A 21098-nucleotide genomic window follows, 5' to 3' on the forward strand; every position below is an offset into this window, starting at 1 on the left:
AAAACCACTGACATACTTTTGATCTGTCACACACACACACACACACACACACACACACACACACACACACACACACACACACACACACACACACACACACACACACACACACACAGAAGGCACATTGTGGTCTCCCTGTGCGGTGTGAGTGAGACTCACAACTTTAACCCTTTAACAACCATCAGTACCAGAGGTCCTGTAAAACCATCAGTACCATAGGTCCTGGTAGGAGATAAAACCATCAGTACTAAAGGTCCTGGTAGGAGATAAAACCATCAGTACTAGAGGTCCTGGTAGGAGATAAAACCATCAGTACTAAAGGTCCTGGTAGGAGATAAAACCACCAGTACCAGAGGTCCTGGTAGGAGATAAAACCATCAGTACTAAAGGTCCTGGTAGGAGATAAAACCATCGGTACTAGAGGTCCTGGTAGGAGATAAAACCATCAGTACTAAAGGTCCTGGTAGGAGATAAAACCATCGGTACTAGAGGTCCTGGTAGGAGATAAAACCATCAGTACTAAAGGTCCTGGTAGGAGATAAAACCATCAGTACTAGAGGTCCTGGTAGGAGATAAAACCATCAGTACTAAAGGTCCTGGTAGGAGATAAAACCATCAGTACTAAAGGTCCTGGTAGGAGATAAAACCATCAGTACTAAAGGTCCTGGTAGGAGATAAAACCATCAGTACTAGAGGTCCTGGTAGGAGATAAAACCATCAGTACTAGAGGTCCTGGTAGGAGATAAAACCATCAGTACTAAAGGTCCTGGTAGGAGATAAAACCATCGGTACTAGAGGTCCTGGTAGGAGATAAAACCATCAGTACTAAAGGTCCTGGTAGGAGATAAAACCATCAGTATTAACTCTTTCCTCTCTAGGTATGGGACGATAAGTGATATTATCGTTGATCGTGATAAAAAACTCAATCATAGCGTGGAGATTTCATTTATTGTGATATTATATATACACATACTTTGCTGATCTACAAGCAAGGGAAATTAAGCATTTTCAGCCCAACCCAGCAGATTCGCTGCCCACAAGGAGCGCATTAGCAACCAGTAAGGCTCCCTAATCGGGAGATAAGCGACCGTAGGTCACTTATCTCCACAAATAGGGCAAAAATGTGTTTTGCCAAAATCTTCCTGATCCATGTTGATGACATGAGTGTAGACATACTGTGTAGTGATCTTCGTGATTTTAGGGCAAAATCTGTAGGAGCAGTGTCCAAAAATGTGTTTTTAAAAATCGGCCTGGAGGTGGCGCTATATGGGACAGATTCATGTTGATGGGATGAGTGTAGACATACTGTGTACCGATTTGCGTGATTTTAGGGCGAAAATTGTAGGAGCAGTGTCCAAAAATGTGTTTTGCAAGAATCGGCCTCATGGTGGCGCTAGAAGAGGGCCATGTGAGAAATGAGGGGTGGGGTCTCCGCGCCGGCAAGGCGGACGAATAGGTACCGGCCCCGGCTGTCCCGGTCGCTCCTAGCCGGAGTTACTGCATTTTATGTGAGCTGCAGTGTAGGGGGTCCTCCACTGGGGGCGCCACCACTTTTGCATCCGTTCTGGAGCACCAGGAGTCGGTGGTCCCCGGGAATTCCCCGTGAGCAGCCCCGTTGGGGTGGTCATTTGGTCATGTTTGCGTATTTGGTCATTTTTTACATCTGGGGGTCCCCCAGGGACCTGGGGGTCCCTGGAGCTCCGGGGGTCCTTGGAGGTTGTAGTTTGGCAGCCAAGGAACGTGTGTGCAAAATTTGGCATGGATCGGGGCAACGGTTGCGGAGATATAAGCAGGGAAAAAGTGTGACGTGTGAGGTGTGACAGACAGACTGACAGACGGAGTTACTTACACTTTGTGGTGGTTTTGATAGTAAAGTGCGACCTACGGTCGCAATTAGGGTTAAGAGTCTTGCTCAGGGACACACATCCACATTGCTACCCTGGCCTGGAATGGAACCTGGGACAACCAGGGGCTCTGGTTCCCCAGGAGGCTCCCTAACCCAGTACTCCAGTAACAGTATATCTCTGTATTCTGTGTAGATGCTGGTCAGATCTGGGCCTGCCTGTACGAACTAGAGAAGTGTGATATTGTAGATGTGTTACAGTAACAGTGTATCTCTGTATACTGATGTCTTTTATAGATCTGTTATATTCTCTCTGTATTCTGTGTAGATGCTGGTGAGATCTGGGCCTACCTGTACGAACCAGAGATGTGTTACATTCTGGATGGATTCCTGGCCTTCTTTGGACTGGTGATGACTGGCCTGTTTATCAAGGAGAAGGTAATAATAATATTAATAATAATAAAAATAATAATAGGTAGGTTCCATTCCATAGCTGACTGGTTAGGGAGCCGCCTGGGGAACCAGAGCCCCTGGTTGTCCCTGGTTCATATATTGATATGCAATTAAAATGTGATTAATTAGTTAAAAAGACTGTAATTAATTTAAGAAAATAATAATCGAGTCCTGGCTCTTTATTGTGTGTGTGTGTGTGTGTGTGTGTGTGTGTGTGTGTGTGTGTGTGTGTGTGTGTGTGTGTGTGTGTGTGTGTGTGCGTCCGTGCGTGCGTGCGTGCGTGTGTGTGTGTGTACTCCACAGTACTTTGAAAAGCCCAAAGTAGCACCAGAGGACAGCGTCTACAGTGTAAGTATCAATATCTAATTTATTGAATTTAAGCATTAAGGATGATTTTGAAATCTGCAGTGAAATCAATCTCAGCCCTGCACAAATCAAACTTACTGTCCATGCCTTCCTCACCCAGGAGTCAGCCCAGCTCCTCATCCAGACATCTGTCATATCAAAACTTGACTACTGTAACTCTCTCCTAGAAAAGTTGCCCTCCTGGCCCCCAAACTGTGGAATAAACTCCCTGTCGCACTTAGAACTACAGACTCACTCCCTAGCTTCCATTAGAACTACAGACTCACTCCTTAGCTTCCATTAGAACTACAGACTACAGTATATTACCTGCTTATTGTAAGACGCTTTGGATTAAAAGTGACTGCTAAATGCCTAAATTGTACATTGTAAATTGTAAGTACAACATGTTCTTTTAAAGTGTCTAAATATGTATTTTTAGACACAATAAGCCCATCCCCAAGATGCACCACAGTCTTTCATGGGCAGATGTGACTTACTGTATGGAGGCTGGTTTATTGCGACCGTAGGTCGCATTTACTACCAAAACCTCCACCGGCTGTCTGTCAGTGAGTCAGTCAGTCCGTCACACTTTTGCCCTGCTCATATCTCCACAACCGTTGCCCCCATCCATGCCAAGTTTTGCACACACACTCCTTGACTGCCAAACTACAACCTCCAAGGACCCCCGGAGCCCCAGGGACCCCCAGGTCCCTGGGGGACCCCCAGATGTAAAGAATGACCAAATGTGCTCACACATCACACGTCACACTTTTTCCCTGCTTATATCTCCGCACCCGTTGACCCGATCCATGCCTGATTTTACACACACACTCCTTGCCTGCCAAACTACAACCTCCAAGGACCCCCGGAGCCCCAGGACCCCCAGATGTAAAAAATGACCAAATGTGCAAAAATGACCAAATGACCACCCCAACGGGGCTGCTCACGGGGAATTCCCGGGGACCACCGACTCCTGGTGCTCCAGAACGGATGCAAAAGTGGTGGCGCCCCCAGTGGAGGACCCCCTGCCACTGCAGCGCACATAAAATGCCGTAACTCGGGCTAGGAGCGTCCGGGAGAGCCGGGGCCGGTACCTATTCGTCCGCCAAGGCAACGCGGAGACCCCACCCCTCATTTCTCACATGGCCCTATTCTAGCGCCACCTTCAGGCCGATTTTTAAAACACATTTTTGGACACTGCTCCTACAGTTTTTGCCCTAAAATCACGAATATCACTACACAGCATGTCTACACTCATGTCATCAACATGGATCAGGAAGATTTTGGAAAAACAAATTTTTGCCCTATTTGTGGAGATAAGCCACCTACGGTCGCTTATCTCCCGATTAGGGAGTCTTACTGGTATATATATATATATATCCTAGGGTCTTAGGTCTTACCACATGTATATGTATATATCTATCCTACTTACTGTATGGAGGCTGGTAGTGTGACTGTAAATAGTAATACAGAAAACAATAAGAGATGCTTATTGTGTCTAAAAAGAAACATTTAAGCCACTTGTATGCATGCCCCCCCCCACCCCCCCCCCCCCCCCCACACCCCCCATCCACTGAAATCTAAATTGCTAAAACAATAGAAAGCAGTAAATGAAAACATGTTCACACTTTTCTTGTATCTAATTACAATGTGTGTGTGTGTGTGTGTGTGTGTGTGTGTGTGTGTGTGTGTGTGTGTGTGTGTGTGTGTGTGTGTGTGTATGTGTGTGTGTGTGTGTGTGCGTGCGTGCGCGTGTGCGCGCGCGCGTGTGTGTGTGTGTGCGTGTGCATGTGCGTGTGTGTGTGTGTGTGTGTAGGACTTGAAGGGTCAGGATACAACAGGCTACGCTCCGCTGGTCAGGAAGGGAGATCCCGAGGCTGGGAAGGTCAGTGTGTTAATATCCTGATGCTGGGAAGGTCAGACGATGCACAGATCAATCTAGAAAAATTAGAATATTGTGTGACAAAGCATTGCCGATGCACTTGCATCACAAATCATAACTGAATGCGGAAACTTCCACTTGTCTTCAAGCAACGCTGACTGTTTTGAGTGGTCTCGTGTAATATTGGAATATTATGAAATATGGACTTTTTATATCCATGAGCTGGATAGATAGATAGATAGATAGATAGATAGATAGATAGATAGATAGATAGATAGATAGATAGATAGATACTTTATTACCATATGCCATAAAAACATTTTTTTAACAGAAAAAGGTTTGGAATAATTCACTGAATGTGCAATGTATCTTGAATATATGAGCTTTTCAATAAAGTTTCAAGAAAATGTACTTTTACACAACATTCACATTTTTGGAGGTGGATCTTTATAAAGCCCTCTTTTTCACTAGGAGGTGGAACAGAACATTCTAGAACCTGAACATATGGGGCTTTTAAGCCGTGACATCATTTTGTAGGCAGAGGAGAACTCTGCCCCCAGAGCATTTTCTGTCCCTCGCTATTTCAACAGATCTGAGACAAAAATAACAACTAAAGTATAATTCTAACACTTTCATTAAAATGTGTTTTATTTCTCTTACAGAAGCAGAGAGCGGCCGATGAGACGTACACGGTAACATGCACGCACGCACACACACACACACACACACACACACACACACACACACACACACACACACACACACACACACACACACACACACACACACACACACACACACACACACACACACACACATAAAAGCCATCACATCTATAAAGAGACAACACCGCCTTGAGACCAACCAGATATTCATTATGAAAGGTCTCTCTCTCTGTTGAGAGAGAGATGAAGCAGGGACCCCTTAGTTGAGAGAGAGATGAAGCAGGGACCCCTTAGCTGAGAGAGATGAAGCAGGGACCCTTTAGCTGAGAGAGATGAAGCAGGGACCCCTTAGTTGAGAGAGAGATGAAGCAGGGACCCCTTAGCTGAGAGTGATGAATCAGGGACCCCTTAGCTGAGAGAGATGAAGCAGGGACCCCTTAGCTGAGAGAGAGATGAAGCAGGGACCCCTTAGCTGAGAGAGAGATGAAGCAGGGACCCCTTAGCTGAGAGAGAGATGAAGCAGGGACCCCTTAGCTGAGAAAGAGTGGAAGCAGGGACCCCTTAGTTGAGAGAGAGATGAAACAGGGACCCCTTAGCTGAGAGAGAGATGAAGCAGGGACCCCTTAGCTGAGAGAGAGATGAAGCAGGGACCCCTTAGCTGAGAGAGAGATGAAGCAGGGACCCCTTAGCTGAGAGAGAGATGAAGCAGGGACCCCTTAGCTGAGAGAGATGAAGCAGGGACCCTTTAGCTGAGAGAGATGAAGCAGGGACCCCTTAATTGAGAGAGAGATGAAGCAGGGACCCCTTAGCTGAGAGTGATGAATCAGGGACCCCTTAGCTGAGAGAGATGAAGCAGGGACCCCTTAGCTGAGAGAGAGATGAAGCAGGGACCCCTTAGCTGGGAGAGAGATGAAGCAGGGACCCCTTAGCTGAGAGAGAGATGAAGCAGGGACCCCTTAGCTGAGAAAGAGTGGAAGCAGGGACCCCTTAGTTGAGAGAGAGATGAAACAGGGACCCCTTAGCTGAGAGAGATGAATCAGGGACCCCTTAGCTGAGAGAGATGAAGCAGGGACCCCTTAGCTGAGAGAGATGAATCAGGGACCCCTTAGTTGAGAGAGAGATGAAGCAGGGACCCCTTAGCTGAGAGAGATGAAGCAGGGACCCCTTAGCTGAGAGAGATGAATCAGGGACCCCTTAGCTGAGAGAGAGTGGAAGCAGGGACCCCTTAGCTGAGAGAGAGATGAAGCAGGGACCCCTTAGCTGAGAGAGAGATGAAGCAGGGACCCCTTAGCTGAGAGAGAGATGAAGCAGGGACCCCTTAGCTGAGAGAGAGTGGAAGCAGGGACCCCTTAGCTGAGAGAGAGTGGAAGCAGGGACCCCTTAGCTGGGAAAGAGATGAAGCAGGGACCCCTTAGCTGAGAGAGAGTGGAAGCAGGGACCCCTTAGCTGAAAGAGATGAAGCAGGGACCCCCTCTACATATTTTATAAAAGTGTGATTTTCATAGATTTCAGGTAGATTCATAGTTTGACAGCACAATTTGACCTTTTTTGCTCTACAGTCTACACAAAACCTATTTGCCAAATCTACAAGCTCTCAACGCCTCGCAGCGTGAGGTGTTGAGAGCTTGTAGATCTTCTATGTTTGGCTAAAGTTCCCAGAATATGGACACTAGAGTTCAAGTGGTTTATATAAAAAAGGAGAAAAAAAGCTTCTTATCACACAAAGATTTGGAGGACCCCCTGTAGGAACTCTGAGGACCCCCTGTAGGAACTCTGAGGACCCCCGAGGGGTCCCGGACCCCCTGTCGAAGTGTTTATCTGTTATTCATTCTTTAGAGCTCTACAGAGTGTGATGTCATATCCTCATTCAGACCTAGAGCAGGGGTTTTCAAAGTGGGTGCCGGGGCACCCTGGGGTGACGGGGCACCCTGGGGTGCCGGGAGGCACCCTGGGGTGATGGGGCACCCTGGGGTGACGGGGAACCCTGGGGTGACGGGGCACCCTGGGGTGACGGGGCACCCTGGGGTGACGGGGCAACCTGGGGTGCCGGGGCACCCTGGGGGCACCCTGGGGGCACCCTGGGGTGACGGGGCACCCTGGGGTGACGGGGCAACCTGGGGTGCCGCGAGATAAATTGATAATATTTGGAATTTATTTGGACACTTGAAAAAATATTTAGTATCATTTTAAACTTGAAGTACAAAGTTATTTTCAGTCAGTTCCAACCAAAATGGCTGTTATCTCAACGTTTTCCTCACAACATAATCACTAAAATATCGTCACTGTTGGGCAGAAACCTCGTATCTCCAAGTTTCAAATGTGTACGTCTTTTGGTAAAGTAAAGCCCTGCTTCATCATACAAGACTGTCGCACAAAACTAGTGAAAACAGCAGATCTACAAGCAACGCCTCGAGGCGTTGTGTGCTTGTAGTACATTTTATAGATGATAAATACAAAACAAACGGTTTTGGACATACAAGGTTATGCTCGGATTAAAACAATATAAATATTTATGGGCCCTGAGACTAAAAGGTTTGGGAACCCCTGGTTTAGAGCTCTTCTATCTACTATATATAGATCTATCTATATCTACTATACCGGTATATAGATCTATCTATATCTACTATATATCCTCATTCAGACCTATACAGTCCTGGAACACAACATATTTTGAGGTGGGGGTCCGCGGCCAATAATAAATTACATATGATTTGGGGGTCCTCAACCACTGATAGGCACATTCTACAAATGTCTTCTAAATCCTAACAGTTTCAGGTTGCTATCAGTGATTCTCATGCAAACGTTGTCATGTCAAGGACCCCCGACATGATATGTATTTGACCAGGGACCCCCATCACAAAACATGTTGTTCCAGGGACCCCCATCACAAAACATGTTGTTCCAGGGACCCCCGTCACAAAACATGTTGTTCCAGGGACCCCCATCACAAAACATGTTGTTCCAGGGACCCCCGTCACAAAACATGTTGTTCCAGGGACCCCCATCACAAAACATGTTGTTCCAGGGACCCCCGTCACAAAACATGTTGTTCCAGGGACCCCCATCACAAAACATGTTGTTCCAGGGACCCCCATCACAAAACATGTTGTTCCAGGGACCCCCATCACAAAACATGTTGTTCCAGGGACCCCCAGTAGCACAGATTTGAGTTAAAAATGTTCATTCTAAATCAGGGCTGGGCAACTTTGATGATGGAGAGGGCCACAATATTTTCACACTCAATCCAAAGGGCCACAATGCATAATACAGGCAAATATATCAAAAATAGTCGATCTACAAGCTCAAAACGTGTCACACTGCGACGCATTTTGAGCTTGTAGATCTGCTATCTTTGATATTTTTGAATTGGAATCCTGAATTCTTTTTCGCTATTTTTTTTATTGGAATCCTAAAAAGTAAACATTTTATTTAATTTCGAATGCATTTAATTGTTCTTATGTTAACTTTATGAACTTAAATACATTGGAAATAAGACATTCTAGTAGTATAGAGTCATTAAGCTACTAATATAGACTGAAGTAATGTTTGCATGTTTGGAATGATAACCGCTGAAATCAATAATATACTATTATAGTATTACGATATTAACCTGAGGGCCGCATTAAGTGAAGGTGGGGGCCGCATGTGGCCCTCGGGCCGCCAGTTGCCCATGTATGTTCTAAATTATGGTCTGTTCTGCATCAAGTTAAGATAGATAGAATATATTGATAGATAGGTAGGTAGGTAGGTAGGTAGGTAGGTAGGTAGGTAGGTAGGTAGGTAGGTATATGGGTTAGGGTTATGGTCTATTCTGCATCAAGTTAAGATAGATAGAATATAGATAGATTGATAGATAGATAGGTAGGTATCTATCTAGTATATATATATATATATATATATATATATATATATATATATATATATATACTAATAATATAAATAATATAGATTGTATACCTTTAATAGATAGTATAGATAGGTATATATATAGTACATACAGTACATACAGTACATACAGTACATACAGTACATACAGTTATAGATCGTGTACCTTTAAGGCCTCAGACTGCTTGGTAAACACGTCATAAATATTGATACTTTTACTTAAGTAATGCATTTGAGTACTTTTTTCCACCACTGCACACATGCTCGCACACACACAAACACACAAACACACACACACACACACACACACACACACACACACACACACACACACACACACACACACACACAGGTGACCACATGTGTGTGCGTACATAAGAACACTTTGTGGGTTTTAGAAAATGCTGTCGTGTGCAACTACTGTGTGTGTGTGTGTGTGTGTGTGTGTGTGTGTGTGTGTGTGTGTGTGTGTGTGTGTGTGTGTGTGTGTGTGTGCGTGTGCGTGTGCGTGTGCGTGTGTGTGTGTGCGATTCTGAGAAATAGAATTTAACATGAATATGTGCCCTCTGCCTTGGACACACACACACACACACACACACACACACACACACACACACACACACACACACACACACACACACACACTACACACACACAGATAATTTCTCTGAAGTCTACCCCCCCCCCCCCCCCCCCCCCGGACAGGAAACAGATAAAGTCTGTTTCCTGTTTGTCAGTTTGTGGCTTCAGAGTCAAGGTTCTCAAAGTGCAGCGAGAGACCCTTTATGGGTCCTTATTGAACCCTTTATGGGTCCTTAACTCTGAACCAAATGGACCCTTACAGCTCTGTAACTCTGAGAGTGTACAAATGGAACCAAATGGACCCTTACAGCTCTGTAACTCTGAGAGTGTACAAATGGAACCAAATGGACCCTTACGGCTCTGTGACTCTGAGAGTGTACACATGGAACCAAATGGACCCTTACGGCTCTGTGACTCTGAGAGTGTACAAATGGAACCAAATGGACCCTTACGGCTCTGTAACTCTGAGTGTTCACCCCTAGCCTCGCCTACCAAACAGGCTGATGCAATTGTGGTTAAAATGTAACCTAGATCAGGGGTTTTCAAAGTGGGTGACGGGGCACCCTGGGGTGCCGAGATGGCAGTCCAGGGGTGCCGCGAGATCATTTGATAATATTTGGAATTTATTTGGACACTTGAAAAAAATATTTAGTATAATTTTAAACTTGAAGTACAGTTATTTTCAGTCAGTTCTAACCAAAATGGCTGTTATCTCAACGTTTTCCTCGCAACATAATCACTAAAATATCGTCACTGTCGGGCAGAAAGAAACCTCGTATCTACAAGTTTCAAATGTGTACGTCTTTTGGAAAAGCAAAGCCCTGCTTCATCATACAAGACTGTTAGCCGGGGAGCCACAGGCCCAAAAGCTCAAAGAATAGGGTTTTACCTGTGACGTCATGACATACTTTTTATTTTTGTTTTTTCTATTCATTTGGTCATTAAGGTACACATAATGAGAGGCCTGCTCTGCAGGAAACTCTGCGAAAAAAAGTTATGGCCATTTATATATTAACTCCATCAACTTCAATATACAGGAAAGAAACACACCAAAAAAAATACAAAACGAACGGTTTTGTTCATACAAGGTTTCCACCCGACAACGACGATATGCTATAAATATAAGGTGCTGGGAGTGATATAATCTATGATCCGCGGCTATTCGTGTGGCCAGCGCATACGCCAGTGCATAATGCTTATCAGATACGCTACTTTCAAAGGTTCACGAGGGCAGACCCTTTTTTCATAAAGATGTTTTCACATCATAATAATAATAATATATAATAATAATAATACATACTCTGTATACCCGCGTGACAGCTAGAACACAGCACTGGATGTGTACAACGTCAAGATGATGTCACACACTTGTGGCTCTAACTCTAGAAATAACTTAAAGGTGCTGCGTTGGAAATGACATTTCACTGGAGCTCCTGTTTGTCAAATGTTACCAGTGCACAGAAACCTCCATACAGAAGCTCTGGTAAATGGTGCATTTATATAGCGCTTTTATCCAAGGTGCTTTACATAGATTGTGCATTACATTCACCCATTCACGCACACATTCATACACTGGTGGCAGAGGAAACCATGCAAGGCACCAACCTGCTCACCGGGAGCAACTAGGGGTTCAGAGTCTTGCTCAAGGACCCTTCGACATTAACTCAGGGGGAGCCCGGGATCGAACTGGGAACCCTTCGTGCTCTAATAACGGTTTCTCTACCCCTGAGCTATCACAGTGGTAGTTATGATTAAATGGTTTAAATGCAATGCATGTGTACAGTATGTACTACTACTACAGTATACAGTACAGTACAGTACAGTACAGTACAGTACAGTACAGTACAGTACAGTACAGTACAGTACAGTGTACAGTATGTACTACTACTACTACTACTACAGTATACTGTACAGTACAGTACAGTACAGTACAGTACAGTACATTATGTGACTTAGTATTTTGGCCCTTTGGCCAAATATTAATTATAATTAATAATTGAAAAAGCTTTGTACACTAGCCTGAACCTGACTACAGTCTGCATAACATCTACACACACACACACACACACACACACACACACACACACACACACACACACACACACACACACACACACACACACACACACACACACACACACACACACACAGATGCTCATATTAATGTAAATATTAATTTTAAAACAATGTGTTTTCAGGCCCTGAAGCCTCGTGAGGGAGAATACAGAGAGCTGCCGATGAAGAAAGAGGTGAGGTTTTAATTAATTATTATTATTATATATATTATTATTATTACCCATTATTAAATATCTATTCATGATTACACATTAGAAACATCTATTAATTATTACACATTAGAAACATCTATTCATTATTACACATTAGAAACATCTATTCATTATTACACATTAGAAACATCTATTAATTATTACACATTAGAAACATCTATTCATTATTACTCATTAGAAACATCTATTCATTATTACACATTAGAAACATCTATTCATTATTACACATTAGAAACATCTATTCATTATTACACATTAGAAACATCTATTAATTATTACACATTAGAAACATCTATTCATTATTACACATTAGAAACATCTATTAATTATTACACATTAGAAACATCTATTCATTATTACTCATTAGAAACATCTATTCATTATTACTCATTAGAAACATCTATTAATTATTACACATTAGAAACATCTATTCATTATTACCCATTAGAAACATCTATTAATTATTACACATTAGAAACATCTATTAATTATTACTCATTAGAAACATCTATTCATTATTACCCATTAGAAACATCTATTAATTATTACACATTAGAAACATCTATTAATTATTACTCATTAGAAACATCTATTCATTATTACACATTAGAAACATCTATTCATTATTACTCATTAGAAACATATATTCATTATTACACATTAGAAACATCTATTCATTATTACACATTAGAAACATCTATTCATTATTACACATTAGAAACATCTATTCATTATTACACATTAGAAACATCTATTAATTATTACACATTAGAAACATCTATTCATTATTACACATTAGAAACATCTATTAATTATTACACATTAGAAACATCTATTCATTATTACTCATTAGAAACATCTATTCATTATTACTCATTAGAAACATCTATTCATTATTACTCATTAGAAACATCTATTCATTGTTACCCATTAGAAACATCTATTAATTATTACACATTAGAAACATCTATTAATTATTACTCATTAGAAACATCTATTCATTATTACACATTAGAAACATCTATTCATTATTACTCATTAGAAACATATATTCATTATTACACATTAGAAACATCTATTCATTATTACACATTAGAAACATCTATTAATTATTACACATTAGAAACATCTATTAATTATTACTCATTAGAAACATCTATTCATTATTACACATTAGAAACATCTATTAATTATTACTCATTAGAAACATCTATTCATTATTACACATTAGAAACATCTATTCATTATTACTCATTAGAAACATCTATTCATTATTACACATTAGAAACATCTATTCATTATTACACATTAGAAACATCTATTCATTATTACTCATTAGAAACATCTATTCATTATTACACATTAGAAACATCTATTCATTATTACTCATTAGAAACATCTATTCATTATTACACATTAGAAACATCTATTAATTATTACACATTAGAAACATCTATTCATTATTACACATTAGAAACATCTATTCATTATTACTCATTAGAAACATCTATTCATTATTACTCATTAGAAACATCTATTCATTATTACTCATTAGAAACATCTATTAATTATTACTCATTAGAAACATCTATTCATTATTACTCATTAGAAACATCTATTCATTATTACACATTAGAAACATCTATTCATTATTACTCATTAGAAACATCTATTCATTATTACTCATTAGAAACATCTATTAATTATTACACATTAGAAACATCTATTCATTATTACTCATTAGAAACATCTATTCATTATTACACATTAGAAACATCTATTCATTATTACACATTAGAAACATCTATTCATTATTACACATTAGAAACATCTATTCATTATTACACATTAGAAACATCTATTCATTATTACACATTAGAAACATCTATTCATTATTACTCATTAGAAACATCTATTCATTATTACACATTAGAAACATCTATTAATTATTACTCATTAGAAACATCTATTCATTATTACACATTAGAAACATCTATTCATTATTACACATTAGAAACATCTATTCATTATTACACATTAGAAACATCTATTCATTATTACACATTAGAAACATCTATTCATTATTACTCATTAGAAACATCTATTCATTATTACTCATTAGAAACATCTATTCATTATTACTCATTAGAAACATCTATTCATGATTACACATTAGAAACATCTATTCATTATTACACATTAGAAACATCTTTAATTATTACTCATTAGAAACATCTATTAATTATTACTCATTAGAAACATCTATTAATTATTACACATTAGAAACATCTATTAATTATTACACATTAGAAACATCTATTAATTATTACTCATTAGAAACATCTATTCATTATTACACATTAGAAACATCTATTCATTATTACTCATTAGAAACATCTATTCATTATTACTCATTAGAAACATCTATTCATTATTACACATTAGAAACATCTATTAATTATTACTCATTAGAAACATCTATTAATTATTACACATTAGAAACATCTATTCATTATTACTCATTAGAAACATCTATTCATTATTACTCATTAGAAACATCTATTCATTATTACACATTAGAAACATCTATTAATTATTACACATTAGAAACATCTATTAATTATTACACATTAGAAACATCTATTCATTATTACACATTAGAAACATCTATTAATTATTACACATTAGAAACATCTATTAATTATTACTCATTAGAAACATCTATTCATTATTACTCATTAGAAACATCTATTCATTATTACACATTAGAAAAATCTATTAATTATTACACATTAGAAACATCTATTAATTATTACACATTAGAAACATCTATTCATTATTACTCATTAGAAACATCTATTAATTATTACACATTAGAAACATCTATTCATTATTACACATTAGAAACATCTATTCATTATTACACATTAGAAACATCTATTCATTATTACTCATTAGAAACATCTATTCATTATTACTCATTAGAAACATCTATTCATTATTACACATTAGAAACATCTATTCATTATTACACATTAGAAACATCTATTCATTATTACACATTAGAAACATCTATTCATTATTACACATTAGAAACATCTATTCATTATTACTCATTAGAAACATCTATTCATTATTACACATTAGAAACATCTATTCATTATTACACATTAGAAACATCTATTCATTATTACTCATTAGAAACATCTATTCATTATTACACATTAGAAACATCTATTAATTATTACACATTAGAAACATCTATTAATTATTACACATTAGAAACATCTATTCATTATTACACATTAGAAACATCTATTAATTATTACACATTAGAAACATCTATTAATTATTACTCATTAGAAACATCTATTCATTATTACTCATTAGAAACATCTATTCATTATTACACATTAGAAAAATCTATTAATTATTACACATTAGAAACATCTATTAATTATTACACATTAGAAACATCTATTCATTATTACTCATTAGAAACATCTATTAATTATTACACATTAGAAACATCTATTCATTATTACACATTAGAAACATCTATTCATTATTACACATTAGAAACATCTATTCATTATTACTCATTAGAAACATCTATTCATTATTACTCATTAGAAACATCTATTCATTATTACTCATTAGAAACATCTATTCATTATTACTCATTAGAAACATCTATTCATTATTACTCATTAGAAACATCTATTCATTATTACACATTAGAAACATCTATTAATTATTACACATTAGAAACATCTATTAATTATTACTCATTAGAAACATCTATTCATTATTACTCATTAGAAACATCTATTAATTATTACACATTAGAAACATCTATTCATTATTACACATTAGAAACATCTATTCATTATTACACATTAGAAACATCTATTCATTATTACTCAGTAGAAACATCTATTCATTATTACACATTAGAAACATCTATTCATTATTACACATTAGAAACATCTATTAATTATTACACATTAGAAACATCTATTCATTATTACACATTAGAAACATCTATTCATTATTACTCATTAGAAACATCTATTCATTATTACTCATTAGAAACATCTATTCATTATTACTCATTAGAAACCTCTATTCATTATTACACATTAGAAACATCTATTCATTATTACACATTAGAAACATCTATTCATTATTACACATTAGAAACATCTATTCATTATTACACATTAGAAACATCTATTCATTATTACACATTAGAAACATCTATTCATTATTACACATTAGAAACATCTATTAATTATTACACATTAGAAACATCTATTAATTATTACTCATTAGAAACATCTATTAATTATTACTCATTAGAAACATCTATTCATTATTACACATTAGAAACATCTATTCATTATTACACATTAGAAACATCTATTCATTATTACACATTAGAAACATCTATTAATTATTACACATTAGAAACATCTATTAATTATTACACATTAGAAACATCTATTAATTATTACACATTAGAAACATCTATTAATTATTACTCATTAGAAACATCTATTAATTATTACACATTAGAAACATCTATTCATTATTACACATTAGAAACATCTATTCATTATTACACATTAGAAACATCTATTCATTATTACTCATTAGAAAAATCTATTAATTATTACACATTAGAAACATCTATTAATTATTACACATTAGAAACATCTATTAATTATTACTCATTAGAAACATCTATTAATTATTACACATTAGAAACATCTATTCATTATTACACATTAGAAACATCTATTAATTATTACTCATTAGAAACATCTATTCATTATTACTCATTAGAAACATCTATTCATTATTACTCATTAGAAACATCTATTCATTATTACACATTAGAAACATCTATTCATTATTACACATTAGAAACATCTATTCATTATTACTCATTAGAAACATCTATTCATTATTACTCATTAGAAACATCTATTCATTATTACACATTAGAAACATCTATTAATTATTACACATTAGAAACATCTATTCATTATTACTCATTAGAAACATCTATTCATTATTACACATTAGAAACATCTATTCATTATTACACATTAGAAACATCTATTCATTATTACACATTAGAAACATCTATTAATTATTACACATTAGAAACATCTATTCATTATTACTCATTAGAAACATCTATTCATTATTACTCATTAGAAACATCTATTCATTATTACTCATTAGAAACATCTATTCATTATTACTCATTAGAAACATCTATTCATTATTACTCATTAGAAACATCTATTAATTATTACTCATTAGAAACATCTATTAATTATTACTCATTAGAAACATCTATTCATTATTACTCATTAGAAACATCTATTCATTATTACACATTAGAAACATCTATTCATTATTACACATTAGAAACATCTATTCATTATTACACATTAGAAACATCTATTCATTATTACTCATTAGAAACATCTATTCATTATTACACATTAGAAACATCTATTAATTATTACACATTAGAAACATCTATTCATTATTACTCATTAGAAACATCTATTCATTATTACACATTAGAAACATCTATTAATTATTACACATTAGAAACATCTATTCATTATTACTCATTAGAAACATCTATTCATTATTACTCATTAGAAACATCTATTCATTATTACACATTAGAAACATCTATTCATTATTACACATTAGAAACATCTATTCATTATTACTCATTAGAAACATCTATTCATTATTACACATTAGAAACATCTATTAATTATTACACATTAGAAACATCTATTCATTATTACACATTAGAAACATCTATTCATTATTACTCATTAGAAACATCTATTCATTATTACTCATTAGAAACATCTATTCATTATTACACATTAGAAACATCTATTAATTATTACACATTAGAAACATCTATTAATTATTACTCATTAGAAACATCTATTCATTATTACTCATTAGAAACATCTATTAATTATTACACATTAGAAACATCTATTAATTATTACACATTAGAAACATCTATTAATTATTACACATTAGAAAAATCTATTAATTATTACACATTAGAAACATCTATTCATTATTACTCATTAATTAATCATGGAAAGCTAAATATTAATTAAATGTCATTTTGTTGTTTTTATTCCTCAGCGCCGCCGGAAGACGGAGCAGGTTTACCAGGTGTGTTATGATGTTAATATCTTAATGTTTACCAGGTGAGTTATGATGTTAATATCTTAATGTTTACCAGGTGTGTTATGATGTTAATATCTTAATGTTTACCAGGTGAGTTATGATGTTAATATCTTAATGTTTACCAGGTGAGTTATGATGTTAATATCTTAATGTTTACCAGGTGAGTTATGATGTTAATATCTTAATGTTTACCAGGTGAGTTATGTTGTTAATATCTTAATGTTATTCATATTATTCTTATGATGCTAATGTATTAATATGATATTAATTTATGATGTTAATATCTTAATGTTATTTATATTATTCTTATGATGCTAATATATTTATATGATATAAATTTATGATGTTAATATCTTAATGTTATTCATATTATTCTTATGATACTAATATATTTATATGATATTAACTCATTCTATGCCCTATTTACCTTTGAAAAATCACTGAATATTCTGTGTCGCCGTGCGTACGTAGCGCGGGAGGATTCAAAAGACTCCCACGGGTCTTGTCCAATCGGGGCGGTGGCCGACGTTCCATTTGAAAGATACTATTGAGCATTTTCTAATATTTTGTGGAAAGATGTGAGATGACAAATTCTGAACAGAACTGGTATCTTTTTTTATTGGCCAGTTGTTGTGACTGTGAGTTTGTGGCTGACCACCAATTGACAAAAGTAACAAACAATCATCATTCATTAGTGTGCAATAAGTGTTAAATGGTTTATATTATGAATAGTACTGTAATAATGTCTTGATTGTTTAAACATGGGCCGCTATGCTGGATAACAAGCCTGATAAGCCCAAAGCTTATTGATACGGGTAATCAATAAATGTGTTATCGGGTTATCAAGCTACCCTTGTTTAGGGCTCCATCCCTACTCTTGACTGGAGTGGACTCCGTTTGGGGAAGAGTCGCGAGTCCCTTAGTCCGAGAGCAAGTCGAGACCGAGTAAAATCTCGAGTTCTGACTCGATACGAGTCATTGACCGCAGTCCTACAACACTACGTTTAGGAGCACCAATCAGAGGCCATTCTACCACTAAACACCCAATAAACAACACTACGTTTAGGCGCACCAATCAGAGGCCATTCTACCACTAAACACCCAATAAACACTACGTTTAGGCGCACCAATCAGAGGCCATTCTACCACTAAACACCCAATAAACAAACCACAAGAGTACTAATGACCATGTGACCTCTCCTAGGGCCTCTCATTGGGTACCAAGGACGCTGCCTACGACTCTCTGCAGATGAAGCCCCTCCCTTCTCCTCGTTAAGCTTGTTAACAGGATGACTCCAAATATGGGCAATATGTCAATGCACACACACACGCACAAACACACACACGCACGCATGCAAGCACGCACGCACACGCGCACACACACACACACACACACACACACACACACACACACACACACACACACACACACACACACACACACACACACACACACACAGCTGTTTTAAATAGAGATTCAGAATACAGTCCTTTTAAATGTCTTTTAATAATTGTATATTGATATGTATCTGCTTTTAGATGTTCTTTTATATCTCTCTCACAATATAAAATGTCATGTTTTCATACAAAGATTAATTAATTCACAACGTTAAACATCAAGTCAAGTTTAATATCATTGAACCTGAATGAATCCATTTACATTATCTCACAGAAGTGAGCACACCCCTCTTATTTTTGCAAATATTTAATTCTATCTCTTCATGAGAAAACACTGAATAAATAACACTTTGTACAATGTAAAGTAGTCAGTGTACAGCTTGGTAATTTTATTGTCCCCTCAAAATAACTCGACATGCAGCCATTAATGTCTAAACTGCTGGCAACAACAGTGAGTAGTCTCACTCCTAAGTGAAAATGTCCACATTGGGCCCAAGTGTCAATATGTTGTGTGGCCACCATTACTTTCCTAGCACCGCCTTAACCCACTTTGTTTTAAAATATTGCATTTAATTCATGTAAAGTTTTATCAAAAGACATTTTTTTAAACATGTGTTTATGTGTCTATTATTGTAATCATTTCTTAATCCTGAGACTTGTTTCTATAAATAGTTTATTGTTCTTCACTCTCTGATGCGTTTTGCTTTATATCTGGGTTTGTTGTTTTGTTTTGGGAGGAGTTAAAACAGACTCTGGCATCTGAAATGTTTTAATTAAAACTTTGACATCAAAATAAAACCCTGGTTATTTTCATTGTTGTGTTTGTGTTGAATCTACGTCTGAGAATCTAACATTTGTAAGAGCAGTTAATTAATATGTTAAATAACCAACATTATTTGCATTAATAAATAAATTGATAAATGTTTAGGCCCTATCTAGGACAAAGGCACCAAGGATGAGTCAGTGATGTCAAAATGCATTGCGTAGGAGGATAACAGCCTATGTTTCATGTTTTCCGTCTCCTTTGAGAGTCAAAATACTGTAGGCTGTTTTGTTTAAATAAAGTAAAATACTGTAGGCTGTTTTGTTTAAATAAAGTAAATTGGCTTCTTATTTCTTTCTTCTTACTTTATTCTCACCTTTGTGTGACACTTATGAATAGGGATTAATTTAATAATAATATTATTAAATATTATATTATAATATAACAGAATACTATATAATTATAAAATTATATAATGACATATTATAAGAGTTGCGTTGATGCAAAATATATTCAAAAGTGGCTGATTGATTGATTGATTGATTGATTGATTGATTGATTGATTGATTGAAGCATTTATTAGAAGTTTGCATAGGAAAAAGTACAGTTTCATAACAGTACAGTTCACAGCTACAGGGTCAACTAACAGGAGACTTCATATATCTCATATAACATTGAATGACAGACAGATAGAACACAGTACTATGATAGATATTTAACTCATATAACATTGAATGACAGACAGATA

General features: G+C 36.4%; 1 protein-coding gene across 1 annotated transcript in view; it reads left to right on the forward strand.

Annotated features, from left to right (window-relative positions):
* Positions 1-20316, forward strand: part of cd247 (CD247 molecule) — a 35794-nt gene extending 15478 nt beyond the window's left edge. Inside the window, exons 2-8 of the mRNA XM_080720630.1 lie at positions 2172-2281; positions 2600-2644; positions 4458-4526; positions 5186-5215; positions 11854-11904; positions 18145-18174; positions 19394-20316. Of these exons, the coding sequence (XP_080576756.1) occupies positions 2172-2281; positions 2600-2644; positions 4458-4526; positions 5186-5215; positions 11854-11904; positions 18145-18174; positions 19394-19465 (407 nt within the window). The 3' untranslated portion in view covers positions 19466-20316. The remainder of the gene's footprint in view (positions 1-2171; positions 2282-2599; positions 2645-4457; positions 4527-5185; positions 5216-11853; positions 11905-18144; positions 18175-19393) is intronic.
* Positions 20317-21098: the final 782 nt, after the last annotated feature.

The sequence above is a fragment of the Nannobrachium achirus genome, assembly GCF_963921795.1.
Source record: "Nannobrachium achirus genome assembly, chromosome: 24".
NCBI lineage: Eukaryota > Metazoa > Chordata > Actinopteri > Myctophiformes > Myctophidae > Nannobrachium > Nannobrachium achirus.